The 19,563-nt window shown below is 50.2% G+C and overlaps 1 protein-coding gene across 1 annotated transcript; it reads left to right on the forward strand.

The window, feature by feature from the left end:
• The first annotated feature begins 3,588 nt into the window (after window positions 1-3,588).
• LOC134015824 (ephrin type-B receptor 4b-like) lies at window positions 3,589-19,410 on the forward strand. Its single transcript, XM_062455357.1, is given in 13 exon segments — window positions 3,589-4,463; window positions 7,358-7,428; window positions 9,241-9,516; window positions 10,828-11,221; window positions 14,900-15,007; window positions 15,010-15,030; window positions 15,661-15,814; window positions 15,816-15,991; window positions 16,188-16,283; window positions 16,286-16,311; window positions 16,849-17,198; window positions 18,465-18,530; window positions 19,290-19,410. Coding segments are annotated over 12 exon segments (1,773 nt in total). The 5' UTR covers window positions 3,589-4,399; the 3' UTR covers window positions 18,502-18,530; window positions 19,290-19,410.
• The last annotated feature ends 153 nt before the right edge of the window (window positions 19,411-19,563 follow it).

Consider the following 19,563-nt stretch of genomic DNA (forward strand, 5'->3'; position numbering starts at 1 on the left):
TGGTATGTTCCGGCAGTTCTCTGATCTCACCACCAGAAGGCGTTGCACGGCCAGACATGGGTAATATATTTGAACTCAAAGAAAACAATCTTAAGCAGAAGAGTGACAAAGGATCAGCTTTCTCTCTCTGACACACACACACACAGACACACACATACACACACAGACTGACAACACAGTTGTAGGCAGGGGAAAGACTGTGTATTCCTCTGTCTCAAGAGACTCTTAATATGACCCTACCCCTAACCTCTGTGCTTCTCATTAATAAACACATTTTGACCATTTCAAACACTAACTCTAACTTCAGACCTGCGAATTAAATTAGTAGATGCTCTCCTCTCTTCTTCTTTTCTCCTCTCCTCATCTCTCCTCTTCTCTTCTCCCCTCCTTTCTTCTCCTCTCCTCTCTTCTCCTCTCTTCTCCTCTCCTCATCTCTCCTCTCTTCTCCCCTCCTCTCCCCTCCTCTCCTCTCCTCTCCTCTCCTCTCTTCTCCTCTCTCCTCCTCTCCTCATCTCTCCTCTTCTCCCCTCCTCTCCTCTCTTTTCTTCTCCTCTCCTCTCATCTCCTCTCTTCTCCTCTATTCTCCTCTCCTCATCTCTCCTCTCTTCTCCCCTCCACTCATCTCCTCTCTTCTCTTCTCTCTTCTCCTCTCATCTCCTCTCTTCTCCTCTCCTCATCTCTCCTCTCTTCTCATCTCCCCTCCTCTCATCTCCTCTCTTCTCCTCTCTTCTCCTCTCTTCTCCTCTCCTCTCTTCTCCCCTCCTCTCATCTCCTCTCTTCTCCCCTCCTCTCCTCTCTTCTCCTCTCCTCATCTCTCCTCTCTTCTCATCTCCCCTCCTCTCATCTCCTCTCTTCTCCTCTCTTCTCCTCTCTTCTCCTCTCCTCTCTTCTCCCCTCCTCTCATCTCCTCTCTTCTCTCTTCTCCCCTCCTCTCCTCTCCTCATCTCTCCTCTCTTCTCCTCTCTTCTCCTCTCCTCTCCTCTCTTCTCCTCTCTTCTCCTCTCTTCTCCTCTCTTCTCCTCTCTTCTCTTCTCCTCTCTCCTCTCTTCTCCCCTCCTCATCTCTTCTCCTCTCTTCTTCTCTCTTCTCTCCTCTCTTCTCCTCTCCTCTCTTCTCATCTCCTCTCCTCTCCTCTCCCCTCATCTTTCCTCTCCTCCTCTCTCCTTCCTACTCTTCAGGTGTGCTGATCTTGATTGACATGCTTGCAGGAGGAGAGGAGGGAGGAGGAGAGGGGGAGTGAAAACAAGTATTGATCATGCTAATGAGAATAACTGTGTGTGTGTGTGTGTGTAATTTGTCATCGTTATCTCCATGAGTACCCTGACACTGTACACTGACACTGTACACTGACACTGTACCCTGACACTGTACCCTGACACTGTACACTGACACTGTACACTGACACTGTACCCTGACACTGTACCCTGACACTGTACCCTGACACTGTACCCTGACACTGTACACTGACACTGTACACTGACACTGTACCCTGACACTGTACACTGACACTGTACACTGACACTGTACCCTGACACTGTACACTGACACTGTACACTGACACTGTACCCTGACACTGTACACTGACACTGTACACTGACACTGTACCCTGACACTGTACCCTGACACTGTACACTGACACTGTACACTGACACTGTACCCTGACACTGTACCCTGACACTGTACACTGACACTGTACCCTGACACTGTACCCTGACACTGTACACTGACACTGTACACTGACACTGTACACTGACACTGTACCCTCAGATAAGCCCCTCCCCCTGGGGGTTCAATACACACAAGAACACCCACACACAAGAACACCCACACACAAGAACACCCACCCACACACAAGAACACCCACACACAAGAACACCCACACACAAGAACACCCACACACAAGAACACCCACACACAAGAACACACACCCACACACAAGAACACCCACACACAAGAACACCCACACACAAGAACACCCACACACAAGAACACCCACACACAAGAACACACACCCACACACAAGAACACCCACACACAAGAACACACACCCACACACCGGAACACACACCCACACACCGGAACACACACCCACACACCGGAACACACACCCACACACCGGAACACACACCCACACACCGGAACACACACCCACACACCGGAACACACACCCACACACAAGAACACCCACATTCAAATCTGGACTGCTTCAGTTGCTCCTCTCTCTCTCTCTCTCTTATCACTGAAACACTCAATCACTCAAGTCTGCTCACACACACACACACACACACACACACACTCCTTCCCCAGGAATGTGGTGAGGTCATGTCGGAGGATGGCCACTCTGCAGTCTGGAGAGAGAGAGAGAGAGAGAGAGAGAGAGTCCATCCCTCCATCCATACTTTCATCTCTCCATTCCTCCATCCATCCATCCCTCCCTCTGATATCAGGGATAAGCCCTTCTCTCCTCTATAATATATTTTCTCATATTCTTTCAGACACCTGTGTGTGTGTGCGTGTTTGTGTGTATGTGTGTCACTCTTATTAACATGTGTTGGGTTTCACAGGTCTGTCTATCCCTCAGGAGTCTCCCTGGCAACACAAGACAGAGAGAGGGGAGAGGAGGAGAAAGGGGAGGGAGGGAGGGGAGAGAGAAGAGGGGAGAGGGAGGAGAGAGGAGGAGAGAGTGGGAGAGAGGAAGAGAGAAAACCATCCTCTGTCCTACGTGTCTCGCGGCTCCTCAGTTCAGTAACTTCAGAACTCTTCTTGTTCCCACGAGAGGCATCAATGTTTTAACACTGACGTCACACCGACAGCGCTCTCACCGGTTTACAGGCGATGCGTATCGCGTGGCCGCCGCCTCTGGTGATGTCTTTGTAGCGCGCAGCGCAGAGGGGCCTCAGCACCAGAGGTGTGAGTGATCCGCCGCCCCGCCGAACAATAGAATAGGTGTGAACGGTTGCGTGGTGGTGGTGGTGGGGGGTTCACACCCTTTAAGAGACCGGCTCTGACGGACTTGTGACTTTCCTCACGCGGAAACAAAACCTCTTCTTTTCTCGCGCTCCCGTTCCTGCAGAGCTCCTCTTCTTAGTCTCTCCCGTGGGACGGGACCGGATCACACACAGCTTCACTAAACACCTGAGCTGCCTTTACCGTGTGTGTGTGTTTGTGTGTGTCTCTGTGTGTGTGTGGTGAAGGACGCTGATGAATGTATTTGTTGATAAATTACCGTCTGTCTGCAGCTTTAGCGATAAGCTCCGTCTCTTCACCGCGGAAGGAAGAGAAGCGCTGCTTCTCTAAAGACATTATCTCACCATCACATCCATCACGACCCCGTCACCTGGACACACACGCACATACTCTCACACTCACACACACACATCACATCAGGAGTGAAGTAGTGGAGAAAAGAGGAACGACAGTTTATTGTATGTCGGGGTATTTAACGGTTCAATCACCACTATCTGGAATCGTTACCGGTAAGAAGTCAAACTCTCAGCCTCGAGACCAGCACTGACTGACAGCTGCACTGACCAATGACAGCCTGAGATGCCCTCTTGTGGGTGGAGCATGGGATGCCCGAGCTTGCGGACAGCTTCCACAGTCAGCAGCTGCCCGGAGCGCACAGATACATACGGCGAAACTTTCCCTCCCGTCCGCGGTGTCTTTCACGGTCCCGCTGCTCTGTTTGCTGTTAACTCGCTCAGTTCGGCGACTGAAGGTGAGTAGAGAGCACACGCGCCGTTACGCGCGGAAGGAGTTCGGGAAAACGGAAAGAAAGAGACAAGAGACGAGGGAATCTACCGAGCTGACTTTCCTCCGCGAGACAAGAGAAGTTGCGTTTGGAGTTGGAAGAACGAGTGTGAGTGTGTGCGTGTGACCGAGAGAGGGTCAGTGTGTGTTCGGGGGTACTTCGGTGTAGTCTGGCTACCCGAAACTTGTCCCTCAGTCTCGGCTTCCCTACCCCCATAGCCCGATCCCCGGCGGAGAGACCACGGGCGGAGAGACCACGGGCGGAGAGACCACGGGCGGAGAGACCACGGGCGGAGACGCGCTTTCCTGTGGACCCTGGAGAAAGACTAGGTGGAGTTTCGGTTGGAATTTTCCCTTCGTTAGCCTTTGACTTCGTTTTTGGAGCGCGCTGTTTGGTTCGACGGTTGATCACGGAGTAATTTGATCCTTCAGCCTCCGAGTGAAAAAAACCCCCAGATTGAATTCGGACCCGAAGTTTCGTTCGATGTAGTTGGTCGCGAGGCCCCAGTGACTGTGTTCTCCTGACCGATGTGGCTCGTGCAGCTGGGGAACAGCGGGCCTAGCTGACACCGTCCCCCGGATACCCGTACCCGTACCTGGGAACCCCTGGTCCGTGACCGACCAGAGCTCGAGATTACCGGGGGCTGCCATGGAAAGAACTGTGCTGTGGCTCGTGCTGACCGTGGTTCTATCCCCGTGCGGGGCGGAAGAAGGTACGTGGATAGTTTGTTCAACGTAAATGTCAGTTTGTCATGTTGACGGGGTTGAAGTGCTTCTCACCCACACTATCTCTCTCTCTATCTCTCTCTCTCTCTCTCTCTTATATCTCAACTATGAGATAGAAAGAGAGAGATGGATTAATCATCATTGCATTTCTTTAAAGTACAATGATGATTATGCCCTATAAACACAGTATGTATGTTTAGGTGTATTCTGTATGTGTGAGGAATGTAAAAACAGTTCTAGACCGTGACCGTGTTACGGGACACCGGGCCGCATTTCAGTGAAACTTTTTTCTCTCTATGTCTTTGTTGTTCCGGTGCCAAGCGCGTGTGCGAAGCTTCTTAAAACTCCGTAAAACTCCGGGGTGCTGATCTGTCAACAAAGCAGCACAACATATAGATCCATATAGCGAACGGTGGGGCGAACGAGTGTGTGCGTGCGTGTGTGCATGTGCGTAAGTCCATTCTATCTAAACTATAGTTCACTTCTCTTCAGGTGCTCCGGTGTCAGCTCTGACACAATTCAAATGCTGAATATCCGAGCGCCACATGCTCATTAACCAGAGCGACAAATAACAACACTAGTTAACAACGGAGGAGAGGGAGTCAGGTGGCTGAGCGGTGAGGGAGTCGGACATTCCCCCGAGGCTACTTGCCTCGGGGGAATGTCCCTGTACTTACTGTAAGTCGCTCTGGATAAGAGCGTCTGCTAAATGACAAAAAAAATGCTTGACGCTTGAGTGCTTGACGACCGTTATGACCGTCACAGTGTGTGGGATGAAACGGTAGCATTCTGAATTAGTTCCACGTTTCACACAGCGGGAGACACCTGCTGCCCTTTGAAACACACTCATTTACACACACTCACACACACACTCGTAGTAACAGCAGCTTCAGTACGTTACAGTAACAGCAGTGTAGGAGACGTAGAATCTCCCTCCACTGGAAGCTGCTAGCGTTAGCATGAGGTCTCTTAACACTGGTGCTGTGTGTGTGTAGCAGTGTGGGGTAACTCAGGTGCAGAAGTCCTTAGTTGTCCTCTCTCCCCTGTCAGGAGAGATGGGAGAGAGAAAGGGACAAGGAGAAGGAGAGAGAGGAGGATGGATTGAGAAAGAGAGGAGGATGGAGGGACTGAGAGAGAGAGGAGGATGGAGGGATTGAGAAAGAGAGGAGGATGGAGGGACTGAGAGAGAGAGGAGGATGGAGGGACTGAGAGAGAGAGGAGGATGGAGGGACTGAGAGAGAGAGGAGGATGGAGGGATTGAGAGAGAGAGGAGGATGGAGGGATTGAGAAAGAGAGAGGATGGAGGCATTGAGAGAGAAACCTCCAGGATGGGGGGGTGAGAGAGAGAGAAGGAGAGGGAGAAAGAGAGGAAGACAGAAAGTGAGAGAGAGAAGGAGAGAGAGAGAGAAGATCTCACACTTTTATTTGTTTGTGCTGCCTGTTTCTTGGTTTCTTGTTCGGTTTCTCCTCATCCCTCTCTCATCCCTGCCACATCCCTGCCACATCCCTCTTTCATCCCTCCTTCCCTCACTCCATCTCTCCTTTCCCCAAATCCCACAAAAGGGAGAGACGAATTCCCTTGGGAGAGCCTCTGTGTGTGTATGTATGTGTATGTGTGTGGGGGGGGATTTACATGTTAAGTGGAGTCTTGTTAAGCTGTTGATTAGTCTTAAACAGGAACCCTCAAAACCTCTTTCATCTCTCTCCCTAACTCTCTCTGTCTCCCCCTCTCTCTCTCCTTCTCTCTCTCTGTCTGTCTCTCTCTCCACTCCTCCCCCCATATGTGTGTGTTTTTTTTGGTGTGTGTGTGGTGTTGCAAAGAAAGACAGAGAGAGAGAGGTATTTAACAAAACCATAAGACTTCAACACACTTCTGATTATCTGTGTTTGTCTTCTCCACCACTTTCCAAAACACTGAAGTTTCTCTCTCCTTTCTATTCCTTCCTTCCCTCCATCTCTCCTCATCCCTCCTTCCCCCTTTGGGAACTGTGAGTGTGTGCGTGTATTAGAGAGAGTGTGATAAACTGTGTGTGTGTGGTGTTGGAAGGTCAGTTCTTCAGTCAAGTGTGTGAACCTGAGGAATGTATATCAGTTCCACCCCGCCAGCTCTCTCCTGTCTCTCTCTCACCCCTCCAGCTCTCTCCTGTCTCTCTCTCACCCCTCCAGCTCTCTCCTGTCTCTCTCACCCCTCCAGCTCTGTCCTGTCTCTCTCACCCCACCAGAACTCTCCTGTCTCTCTCACCCTCCAGCTCTCTCCTGTCTCTCTCACCCCACCAGCTCTCTCCTGTCTCTCTCACCCTCCAGCTCTCTCCTGTCTCTCTCACCCCACCAGCTCTCTCCTGTCTCTCTCACCCTCCAGCTCTCTCCTGTCTCTCTCTCACCCCACCAGCTCTCTCCTGTCTCTCTCTCTTTCTCACTGCTCCCCTTCTCTCTCTCTTTATGTTGCTTGCTCTCCTCCCCTCCCTCTCTTCTCTCTGTGTGTATATGTATGTATGTGTGTTTGTATATGTATATGTTTGTGTGTGTCACACACATCTCTCTTTCCCCAGAGTCCAATTCATTATTTTCAGTCACTTTTTTGTGGGGATAGACACTCACCCCTCACCTTCCTCTCACCCTCCTCTCTTCCTCCTCTTCTCTCATCCCCTCATCCCTCCCATCCTCCCCTCATCCCCTCATCGCCCTTTCATCGGCCTCTCATCCTCCTCTCATCCCCATCATCCCTCTCTCTTATCAGCCCTCAGCAGAAAGAGAGAGAGAGGAGGAGAGAGGAAAAGAAACAGACATGGAGAGGGAGAGAGGGAGGGAGAAGGGTGATCTCATGGGGTATTATTATGGTATCTGTGGGTGATATTATGGGATGTCTTGTGTCTTCTGACAGAGGTGGTGATGAACACCAAACTGATGACATCAGACCTGCAATGGACTGTCTACCCTAGCACCGACCCACAGGTACACACTACACACACACACACTGCATAAACACATACACCAGTGTTTCCTTTAGGATTTTTTTTAGCAGTGGGGGCATGTCTGTCCGAACAATGAAAATCATCAGTTAACTTAATTTAAATTTGCAAGAACTATAGACTAATACAATAACAGGCTTAAATGAACTTACAACATAAGTTATACGACTTACAGTTCTCAAGGACGCACAGTGGCGCCTGTGCCCGCTCACGGTGTGAAGCGCGTGTCCGTGCTATTCTCCGACATGCCCTCTAACAATCACTGCTGATAGACGGCCTTTTGTACAGCCCTATTTCTGTTACCATGGCGGCAGAAAAATTACACACACACACACACACACTACACACTACAAACTACACGCACACACACTACAAACAACACACACACACTACAAACAACACACACACACTACACACTACAAACTACACGCACACACACTACAAACAACACACACACACTACACACTACAAACTACACGCACACACACTACAAACTACACGCACACACACTACACACTACAAACAACACACACACACACACTACAAACTACAAACAACACACACACACTACACACTACAAACTACACGCACACACACTACAAACTACACGCACACACACTACACACTACAAACAACACACACACACACACTACAAACTACAAACAACACACACACACTACACACTACAAACTACACGCACACACACTACAAACAACACACACACACTACACACTACAAACAACACACACACACACACTACAAACTACACGCACACACACTACACACTACAAACAACACACACACACTACACACTACAAACTACACGCACACACACTACAAACTACACGCACACACACTACACACTACAAACAACACACACACACACACTACAAACTACAAACAACACACACACACTACACACTACAAACTACACGCACACACACTACAAACAACACACACACACTACACACTACAAACAACACACACACACACACTACAAACTACACGCACACACACTACACACTACAAACTACACACACACACTACACACTACAAACTACACGCACACACACTACAAACAACACACACACACTACACACTACAAACAACACACACACACACACTACAAACTACACGCACACACACTACACACTACAAACTACACACACACACTACACACTACAAACTACACGCACACACACTACAAACAACACACACACACTACACACTACAAACAACACACACACACACACTACAAACTACACGCACACACACTACACACTACAAACAACACACACACACTACACACTACAAACTACACGCACACACACTACAAACTACACGCACACACACTACACACTACAAACAACACACACACACACACTACAAACTACAAACAACACACACACACTACACACTACAAACTACACGCACACACACTACAAACAACACACACACACTACACACTACAAACAACACACACACACACACTACAAACTACACGCACACACACTACACACTACAAACTACACACACACACTACACACTACAAACTACACGCACACACACTACAAACAACACACACACACTACACACTACAAACAACACACACACACACACTACAAACTACACGCACACACACTACACACTACAAACTACACACACACTACACACTACATGCACACACACACACTACACTGAGGTGCACTCTCTCCCCCCCTGTGGCTCCCCCCCTTCCCCCTTGGCTCCGCCCCCCCTGTGGCTCCGCCCCCCCTGTGGCTCCGCCCCTGAGCAGTGGGAGGAGGTGAGTGGTCTGGACGACGAGGGCAGCACCGTGAGGACCTATCAGCTCTGTCCTGCAGACAGCGCCAGCTCTCATTGGCTGCGGAGTCGCTGGATCCCTGTGCGGGGCGCGGCGGTGCTGTACGTGGAGGTCCGCTTCACCATGATGGAATGTTCCGGGCTGGGCTACGCTCCCTGCAAGGAGACCTTCAACCTCTACAGCTACCAGAGTGACTCTGATGACGCCACACTTACACACCCCGCATGGATGGAGAACCCCTGGACCAAGGTACACACACTACACACACACTACACACACACTACACACACACTACACACTACACACACACTACACACACACACACTACACACACTACACACCCACTACACACACACTACACACACTACACACACCCAGCATGGATGGAGAACCCCTGGACCAAGGTACACACACTACACACACTACACACCCACTACACACACACTACACACACTACACACACCCAGCATGGATGGAGAACCCCTGGACCAAGGTACACACACTACACACACACTACACACACACTACACACACACTACACACTACACACACACTACACACACACACACTACACACACTACACACCCACTACACACACACTACACACACTACACACACCCAGCATGGATGGAGAACCCCTGGACCAAGGTACACACACTACACACACACTACACACACACTACACACACACTACACACTACACACACACTACACACACACACACTACACACACTACACACCCACTACACACACACTACACACACTACACACACCCCGCATGGATGGAGAACCCCTGGACCAAGGTACACACACTACACACACACTACACACACACTACACACACACTACACACTACACACACACTACACACACACACACACTACACACCCACTACACACCCACTACACACACACTACACACACTACACACACCCAGCATGGATGGAGAACCCCTGGACCAAGGTACACACACTACACACACACTACACACACACTACACACACACTACACACTACACACACACTACACACACACACACACTACACACCCACTACACACCCACTACACACACACTACACACACTACACACACCCAGCATGGATGGAGAACCCCTGGACCAAGGTACACACACTACACACACACTACACACACACTACACACACACTACACACTACACACACACTACACACTACACACACACTACACACACACTACACACACACTACACACTACACACACACTACACACACACACACACTACACGCACACTACACACCCACTACACACACACTACACACACTACACACACACTACACACCCCGCATGGATGGAGAACCCCTGGACCAAGGTACACACACTACACACACACTACACACACACTACACATTTAGTCATTTTTAGTCATTTTTTTACACACACACTACACACCCACTACACACACACTACACACACACTACACACACACTACACACCCCGCATGGATGGAGAACCCCTGGACCAAGGTACACACACTACACACACACTACACCCCCCCCCTCACCCCCCTCCCCCGTGTCTCCAGGTCGACACGGTAGCGGCTGACTTCCTGCTGCGGCGCGGCGGTGAGCGGCGCTCCAACGTGAAGACGCTGCGTGTGTCTCCTGTGTCGCGGGCAGGACTCTACCTCTCCTTCCAGGCCCAGCACAGCTGCATGGCCCTGCTGGCTGTCCGCGCCTTCATCAAGAAGTGCCCCGCCCTCACCCTCGCCTTCTCCCGCTTCCCCGAGACACTGCCGCGCGGCCTGGTGGACGAGGCGCCAGGGGTGTGTGTGGAGAACGCAGCCACGCCCCCCGGGGAGCACGCCCGGCCTCCCAGCATGCTCTGCGGCGAGGACGGGAGGTGGGTGGGGCAGCCAACCACGAACTGCGCCTGTCGCGCCGGTTACGAAGCCGCGGACACGGACCTGAGGTGTAGAGGTGAGGAGGAGGACAAAGAGGAGGAGGAGGTGGAGGGGGTGTGATGGAGGGGTTGAAGGCAGGTTGTTGGTTTTGGGTCTTGTGGGAGAATGCAGGTCTTCAAATAGAACTACACACACTAAATACACACTACACACACTACATACACACTACACACACTACACACACTACACACACACTACACACACTACACACACACACTGCTCAAAGTGTATACACAGAAAGACTAATGTACACAGAGCTGAAGAAGTCTGGACTGCTTTAGAGCGAGAGAGAGAGAGAGGCGGGGGTTAGGGGGAGAGGGAGAGAGTGAGGGGTAAGGGTGAGGTGGAGAGAGAGGGTGGATAAGGAGGGGGAGGGAGAGAGAGGGGAGGGAGAGAGAAACAGGATACTGTAGCTTTGTAGCAGAAAGACAGACAAGCAGAAAGAGAGGAAGAGAGACAGACAGTGAGAGAGAGAGAGGAAGACAATGAGAGGGAGAGAGACAGTTTGAGAGTGGACAAACAGTATAGAAGAACAAGAGGCGAAACTGATGCTTTTTTGGTAACAGCCACTAGGTGGCGCTTCGGTAGTGTGGCCGCCATTTTGGGGTGAATATTCCAACTGGAGTTACTGGACAACAGCACAGATAGTTACATACTAGCTAGTTATAGCTAACAGATCATTTTATATATTTTTTTTTGTGTTGACGTTAGCTAGCTAGCGTCGGCAGCTGTGTACCTAGCAAGCATTAGCAGCATTTGTAATGGTTAAATGTACGTAGTTAAATATCAGCTAATATTCAACTGTAAAGCATACACCTTTTAAGGGATCACTTGGTAAATCAGCCTCTGCCGGGTAGAAAGGGAAATTTTAGAAAAAATAAAAAGTTAGTGGCAAAATCCATTGTTATGTCTACAAAATTATTTGAGATATAGTATAAGTTTAGCTAGCTTGCAAATCCTGAGGATAGCCTACCGAAATTGAGTTAGCCAATGTCGATGCTAGCTAACCTTAGTTTGCTAGCTGTGTAGGCTATAACATTTCACTGGGTCTTGCAGTGCTGCTTGATTTACTGAAATTATTATGAAATGCTATGTTCTACTAGCCATTTCCTACTTTAGCAAATCGCAGTATTTCCCACCCCTGATAGTGTAACTGAGACGACACAGTAATTAATTCCTCTTTCAAATAATAAGCCCCCGTTCAAGTGTTGAGCATTAAATTAGCTGCACGGTCTGTAGAGATCTTGGGACAAAGCCACTTTTTTGTGTTTTGCTAATGCAGAATTCGGTCAAAAAAAATCGGTAAAATAGACGTAATGAGTGACACATAACGTGAAGTAACATGGAATTTGATTTGGTTTGAGTTTCAACTTGTCCAGTGGGGCAAGTAAATTTTTCTTCCAGACTTGCCCTACCAAAAAATTCCCTTGTCCCGGACAAGCCTTAATGTCGAGCCCTGTATATGGCTAGACACTTGACACAGATCAGAATCCACCCCTATCTTGGACACCCAAAATCAGCGAATCTCACAGCCAAATCAGCGCAATAGAAAATGCGCTTTAAAGAATTTCAAACCAAACTTTTTTGTGGGAAAAAACACTTGTAAGACTTGTCTGTGAAATAAACTGCTAAAAGGGATTTGATGACCACTAGTCTAGTGATTATATTTTTCTGTGTTGTCATCATTCAGTTGTTTTTTAACAAAGCAGCTGATATTGCCAAAAGCAACAGCAAGCTAGTGGACTGCCGAGTCGCTTTCACCCCAAAATGGCGGAAACGTAGCGCTGCTACCGGGCACTGGTGTTGCAATGGAGCGTTCTATTGGCTTTCACTTCTTGTCAATATAAGTTATTTGGAGTGGAGGGAAAGAGTATCAGAGTGTATTTCCTGTTTGTGTGTGTGTATGAGGTCATGAGCTGGAGAACCAGGAAATGATCTGGTAGCTGACCAGGTCTGGTCCCAGTTAGACACACACACACACACTCTGTCATACACACACACTCTCTGTCAAACACACACACACACAATCTGTCTGTCCTACACACACACACACTCTGTCATACACACACACACTCTCTCTCTACACACTTAGACTTAGAATACCCTCACCAACTGAGTCCAGCTGGTTAGAAGAGCAGCACAAAGAAGGAGTTAAGCCTAGTTGAGTGAGGGGGTCATAGCTCAATCTGTGCTTCTCTAAAGCTGCGTGTGGGAGAGTGTGTGTATTAGTGTGTGTGTTTGTAGGTGTGTGTGTAGATATCTGTAGGTGTGTGTGTAGATATCTGTAGGTTTGTGTGTAGATATCTGTAGGTGTGTGTGTAAATGTATGTAGGTGTGTGTGTAATGTATGTAGGTGTGTGTAGGTGTATGTGTGTGTGCCATCAAAGGAAGGATTTGGGGTGGAGACTCTCACAGGTCACATTACCCACGATGCACCACACCCTAAACTGAACACCGGTGTATTCTAAATCTGGGAGAGGAGGGGAGAGGAGAGGAGAGGAGAGGGAGAGGAGAGGAGGGAGGGAGGGGAGAGGAGAGAAGAGGAGAGGGGAGGAGAAGGGAGATGAGAGGAGGGAGGGGAGGGGAGAGGAAGAGGGGAGGGACAGGGAGGAGAGAGGGTCAATTGTTTAACACAAAGTCCTTCTCTGGATGACACAGAGAAAAAAGATCCATTTACATCTTCACACTCCCCACTCCCCCCCCCCCCACACACACACACACTAACACACACACACAGCAGCTGTCTGTTTGGTGCCTGTTGTTCTCTTTTGTGTCTGTTGGGATATGTTCTCTTTTGTGTGTGTGGTTTTGTTTGGTGTGTGTGGTTGTGTGTGTGTGTGCTTGGCATGTGTGTGTGTAAAGGGCAGGTCCCTGCAGACTGTTGACCAGATTGTGGCTTATGACAATATCTCTGAATATTGTGTGTGTGTGTGGGTGTCCTCAAGTACATATCAAATCCATCAAAAGTATATATATAGTATTATATATATACACTAAATATATATAGTATATCTCCAACTGTATACAAAAAGTGAAAACACACACACACACACACACACACACACACACACACACACAGCAGGTCAGCAGGGAGCACAGTGATGATGTCATGGCTCTCTCAGATTAGGCTGAGGCCTGCTGGTTTCCACTTCCTGTGTTGACGAGGTCACTTCCTGTCACCTCTGATTGTTCTGCTCATCCAGCGCCAAACAGTCTGTCCTCTCTCTCTCTCTCTCTCTCCTCTCTCTCTCTCTCTCTCTCTCTCTCTCTCTCTCTCTCTCTCTCTCTCTCTCTCTCTCTCTCTCTCTCTCTCTCTCTCTCTCTCTCTCTCTCTCTCTCTCTCTCTCTCTCTCTCTCTCATCTCTCATCTCTCTCTCTCTCTCTCTCTCTCTCTCTCTCCCTCCTCTATATTCTCTCCCTCTCTCCTTCTATCCTTCTCTCTCTCTCCTCTTTGGTATTTCCTGTGGAATGCAGGGTATTTCCTATAATGACATCACTGAGGTCAGGGTGGGCAGGGCTGAGATGTTGTCAAGGTTACAGTAAGTTCTACTGTCATATCATCTCCCTCTCTCTTTCCTTCTCCCCACCTCTCCCTTTCTCCTTCACTCTGTCTCCATCTCTCTCTCTCTTCTCCATCGCTCTCTCACTCCCTCCATCTCTCTCTCTCTTCAGCTTGTCCGGCTGGCCATTCAAGTTGGGGTCAGGGTTCGGGAGATGTGGTTATGTCCGACCAATAGTAACACGCTTGTCCCTGGCTCCGCCTATTGCCCCTGTCGCCCTGGTTACTACCGAGCAGACTCGGACCACAACACAGCGCCTGCACCCGTAAGTCCTCCCCCTCCCCTCCTCTCCTCCCCTCCTCTCCTTCTCTCCCCTCTCCTCCCCTCTCCTCCCCTCCTCTCCTCCTCTCCCCTCTCCTCCCCTCCTCTCCTCCCCTCCTCTCCTCTCCTCCCCTCCTCTTCTCCTCTCCTCCTCTCCCCTCTCCTCCCCTCCTCTCCTCCTCTCCTCCTCTCCTTTCCTCCTTTCCTCCCCTCCTTTCTCCTTCTCTCCTCCCTCATTTCCTCCTCTCTTCTCCTCTCCTCCCCTCCTTTCCTCCTCTCTTCTCCTTTCGTCCCCTCCTTTCCCCTCTCCTCCCTCCTCCCCTCCTCTCCTCTCCTCCTCCCCTTCTCTCCTCCCCTCCTTTCCTCCTTTCCTCCCTCCTTTCCTCCTCTCTCCTCCCTCATTTCCTCCTCTCTTCTCCTCTCCTCCCCTCCTTTCCTCCTCTCTTCCTTTCCTCTCCTCCCCTCCTTTCCCCTCTCCTCCCCTCCTTTCTTCCCCTTCTCTCCTCCCCTCCTTTCCTCTCTTCTCTCCTCCTTTCCTCTCTTCTCTCTCTCTCCTCCTCTACCATCCTCTCCTCCTTCTCTCTCCATACTCTCTGTCTAAAGTGTAGTAAGTAACCCCCCCCCCCCCCCTCAGGGTCCCCCTCCCCCCCACGCTCCCTGGTCTCCCAGATCAACGACACCGTGGTAACGCTGGAGTGGAGCGAGCCAATGGAGCGTGGGGGGCGGAGTGACCTCACCTACGACATCTCCTGCTTGCGCTGTGCCAGCCAATCAGCTTGCTCTCCTTTGGAAGGGAGTGGCCTACCGCCCCGCCCAATCGGGGCTCAGACAGCGACGAGTGGTGATCTGGGGACTCCTCCCACACACCACCTACACATTCACAGTGCAATCACTGAACGGCGTCTCCCGGCTCAGCCAATCAGAGCCCTCGGCTGAGAGAGTAAACATCACCACCAGCCGAGACGGTATGATGCGCACACACACACCACACACACACACACCACACACATACTCACACACCACACACATACACACACACTCACACACACACTCCCCTCCCCCCACACAGACACACACACCATAATTAATTGATCAATTTTAACTGTTTTCACGTGTGTGTGTGTGGTGTGTGTGGTGTGTTGTGTGTATGTGTGTGAACAGTCCCAGCTCCTGTTTCAGGCATCAGAAGGATCAAGGCCACAGAGAGCAGTCTGTCTCTGGAATGGAACACTCCCACCAACACACACTACCCAGTCCTGACTACCAGCTACGCTACTGCCCTGAGGTACACACACACACACACACACACACACTACCCAGTCCTGGACTACAAGCTACGCTACTGCCCTGAGGTACACACACACACACACACACACACACACACACTACCCAGTCCTGGACTACGAGCTACGCTACTTCCTTGAGGTACACACACACACACACACATACACACAGGAAAATAGAGGATATGAATTTGATTCAACATAATTATTTGTAATTGCACTGTTAGCTGTATGTCTATTGGGGTAATTTAAATTGTAGCATCAGCCTAAATGTTACATTCCAAGGGATTAAACCCATATGTAGGTTTATTTCATATTTATCATTGTAAAACATTGTGTGTGTGTCTCTGTCGGTTTCTGTGCATATGTTTTTGTGTGTGCATGTACCTGTGTATGTACGTGTGTATGTGTGTGTACTTGTATGTGTGTACCTGTGTGTGTGTGTACCTGTGTGTGTATGTGTGTATGTGTGTGTGTACCTGTGTATGTACGTGTGTGTGTGTGTACCTGTGTGTGTGTGTGTACCTGTGTGTGTGCAGCAGGGCCCAGGGCAGGGGCAGTGGAGGTATCTCAGTGCTGCCTCTAGCAGTGTGGACGTGTCTGGGCTGCAGCGAGGGACCCAGTACCAGGTCCAGGTCCGGGCCAGGACCATGGCTGGATACGGCAACTTCAGCCCAGCAAGCAACTTCCACACCCTGCCTGATGGTGAGGCAAGCCCCAGGCTTCTCTTAGGCCTCCTGGAGCCTGCAAACATGTTGATGTTGTTGTTGATGGATGTTGTTGTTGTCCAGAAGGCGAGGCCGCTCACACCTCATAGTAACTGGAGTCCTGGTCGCCATGGGGATACTGCTTCTCATCGCCGTGGTGATCTTTGCTGGATACTGTTACCGTGAGAAACAGAAGGACGTAGAGGAGAGAGAGAAGCATGAAAGCTTAAAACCTAGAAGGGGTGTGTGTGTGTGTGTGTGGTTTGGTGTGTGTGTGTGTGTGTGGAGGGGAGACAGGATACACCGCCCTGTCTCTGCTGGATGCACAGTAGAACAATAGAACTGACCACAGGATCACACACACACACACTACACACACACTACACACACGCTCACCTACACTACACACACACTCACACACACTACACACACACACTACACACACACTCACACACACACTACACACACACTCACACACACACTACACACACACTGGATCTGAGTGCACAAGAGGTGGTGGGTGGATCCTACAGCTATTTCAGTAGAGAGGGACAGAGAGGCAGGGACAGAGAGGCAGGGACAGAGAGGCAGGGACAGAGAGGGAGGGACAGAGAGGCAGGACAGAGAGGCAGGACAGAGAGGCAGGGACAGAGAGGCAGGGACAGAGAGGCAGGGACAGAGAGGAGGGACAGAGAGGCAGGGACAGAGAGGGAGGACAGAGAGGCAGGGACAGAGAGGCAGGGACAGAGAGGAGGGACAGAGAGGCAGGGACAGAGAGGCAGGGACAGAGAGGGAGGGACAGAGAGGTAGGGACAGAGAGGCAGGGACAGAGAGGGAGGGACAGAGAGGCAGGGACAGAGAGCAGGGACAGAGAGGCAGGGACAGAGAGGCAGGGACAGAGAGGGAGGGACAGAGAGGCAGGGACAGAGAGGGAGGGACAGAGAGGGAGGACAGAGAGGCAGGGACAGAGAGGAGGGACAGAGAGGCAGGGACAGAGAGGCAGGGACAGAGAGGGAGGGACAGAGAAGCAGGGACAGAGAGGCAGGGACGGAGAGGGAGGGACAGAGAGGCAGGGACAGAGAGGCAGGGACAGAGAGGCAGGGACAGAGAGGCAGGGACAGAGAGGCAGGGACAGAGAGGCAGGACAGAGAGGGAGGGAGAGTTTTAATAACATCCAGGCAGTGTCTTGGCAGGGAGGAAGGGGAGAGGGATAGAGGAGGGGAGGAGAGGAAGGGGAGGAGGGGGGAGGAGGGAGGGTGGGTGTCCCTGGAGAGAAATGGAATTCTAGAATGGAATTTGTTTCTGACAAACGGGCTTTTCACTTTTCGGGCTTTTCACTTTTCAAACTTTCATCTCTCCCCCTCTCTTCCTCTCCCTCTGTCTCTCTCTCTCTCCTCTGTCTCGCTCTCTCTTTCTGTCTCTCTTTCTGTCTCTTTCTGTCTCTCTCAGGAAGCGATTGAGATTAAAGAATTTGGAGGCAGATGATAAGAATGGCCAGTATCTGATGGGACAGAGTGAGTACACCATTCTACCTGACCCTACACAACATAACACAACATTAACACAACATAACACAACAGTAACACAACATTAACACAACACAACCTGACCATAACCCTACACAACATAACACAACATAGCACAACATAGCACAACATAACACAACATTAACACAACACAACCTGACCCTAACCCTACACAACATATCACAACATTAACTCAACACAACCTGACCATAACCCTACACAACATAACACAACATAGCACAACATAACACAACATTAACACAATACAACCTGACCCTAACCCTACACAACATAACACAACATTAACTCAACACAACCTGACCACAACACAACCTGACCACAACATAACACAACAACCTGACCACAACACAACCTAACCACAACACAACATTAACAAAACACAACCTGACCACAACCATGACCACAACCTTAACACAACACACAACCACAACACAATCTGACCACAACACGGCCTTAACACAACCTTAACACAACCTGACCACAACACAACCTGACCACAACACAACATTAACACAACACAACCTGACCACAACACAACCACAACACAACCTGACCACACCACAACCTTAACACCACCATAACATAACCTGACCACAACATAACCTTAACACAACCACGACACAACCTGACCACGACCACAACACAAACACAACCCGACCACAACACAAACACAACCCGACCACAAAAGTCAGTGCTGATGTTGTTGCCGTGGTGTCTGTTGCTTAGCGATGAAGGTGTATATTGACCCGTTCACCTACGAGGACCCTAACGAGGCTGTGAGAGAGTTCAACCAGGGAGATTAACACCTCCTTCGTCAAGATAGAGGAGGTGATAGGAGCAGGTCAGTCCTCCCCTCTCTCCTCCTCTCTCCTTTCTTCTCCTCCCCTCTCTCCTCCCCTCTCTCCTCTCCTTCCCTCTCCTCTCCTCTCCTCTCTTCTCCTCTCTCCTTTCTTCTCCTACCCTCTCTCCTCTCCTCCCCTCTCTCCATTCTCTCCTCTCC

Source organism: Osmerus eperlanus, unplaced genomic scaffold (genome assembly GCF_963692335.1).
Source record: "Osmerus eperlanus unplaced genomic scaffold, fOsmEpe2.1 SCAFFOLD_242, whole genome shotgun sequence".
Classification (NCBI taxonomy): Eukaryota; Metazoa; Chordata; class Actinopteri; order Osmeriformes; family Osmeridae; genus Osmerus; species Osmerus eperlanus.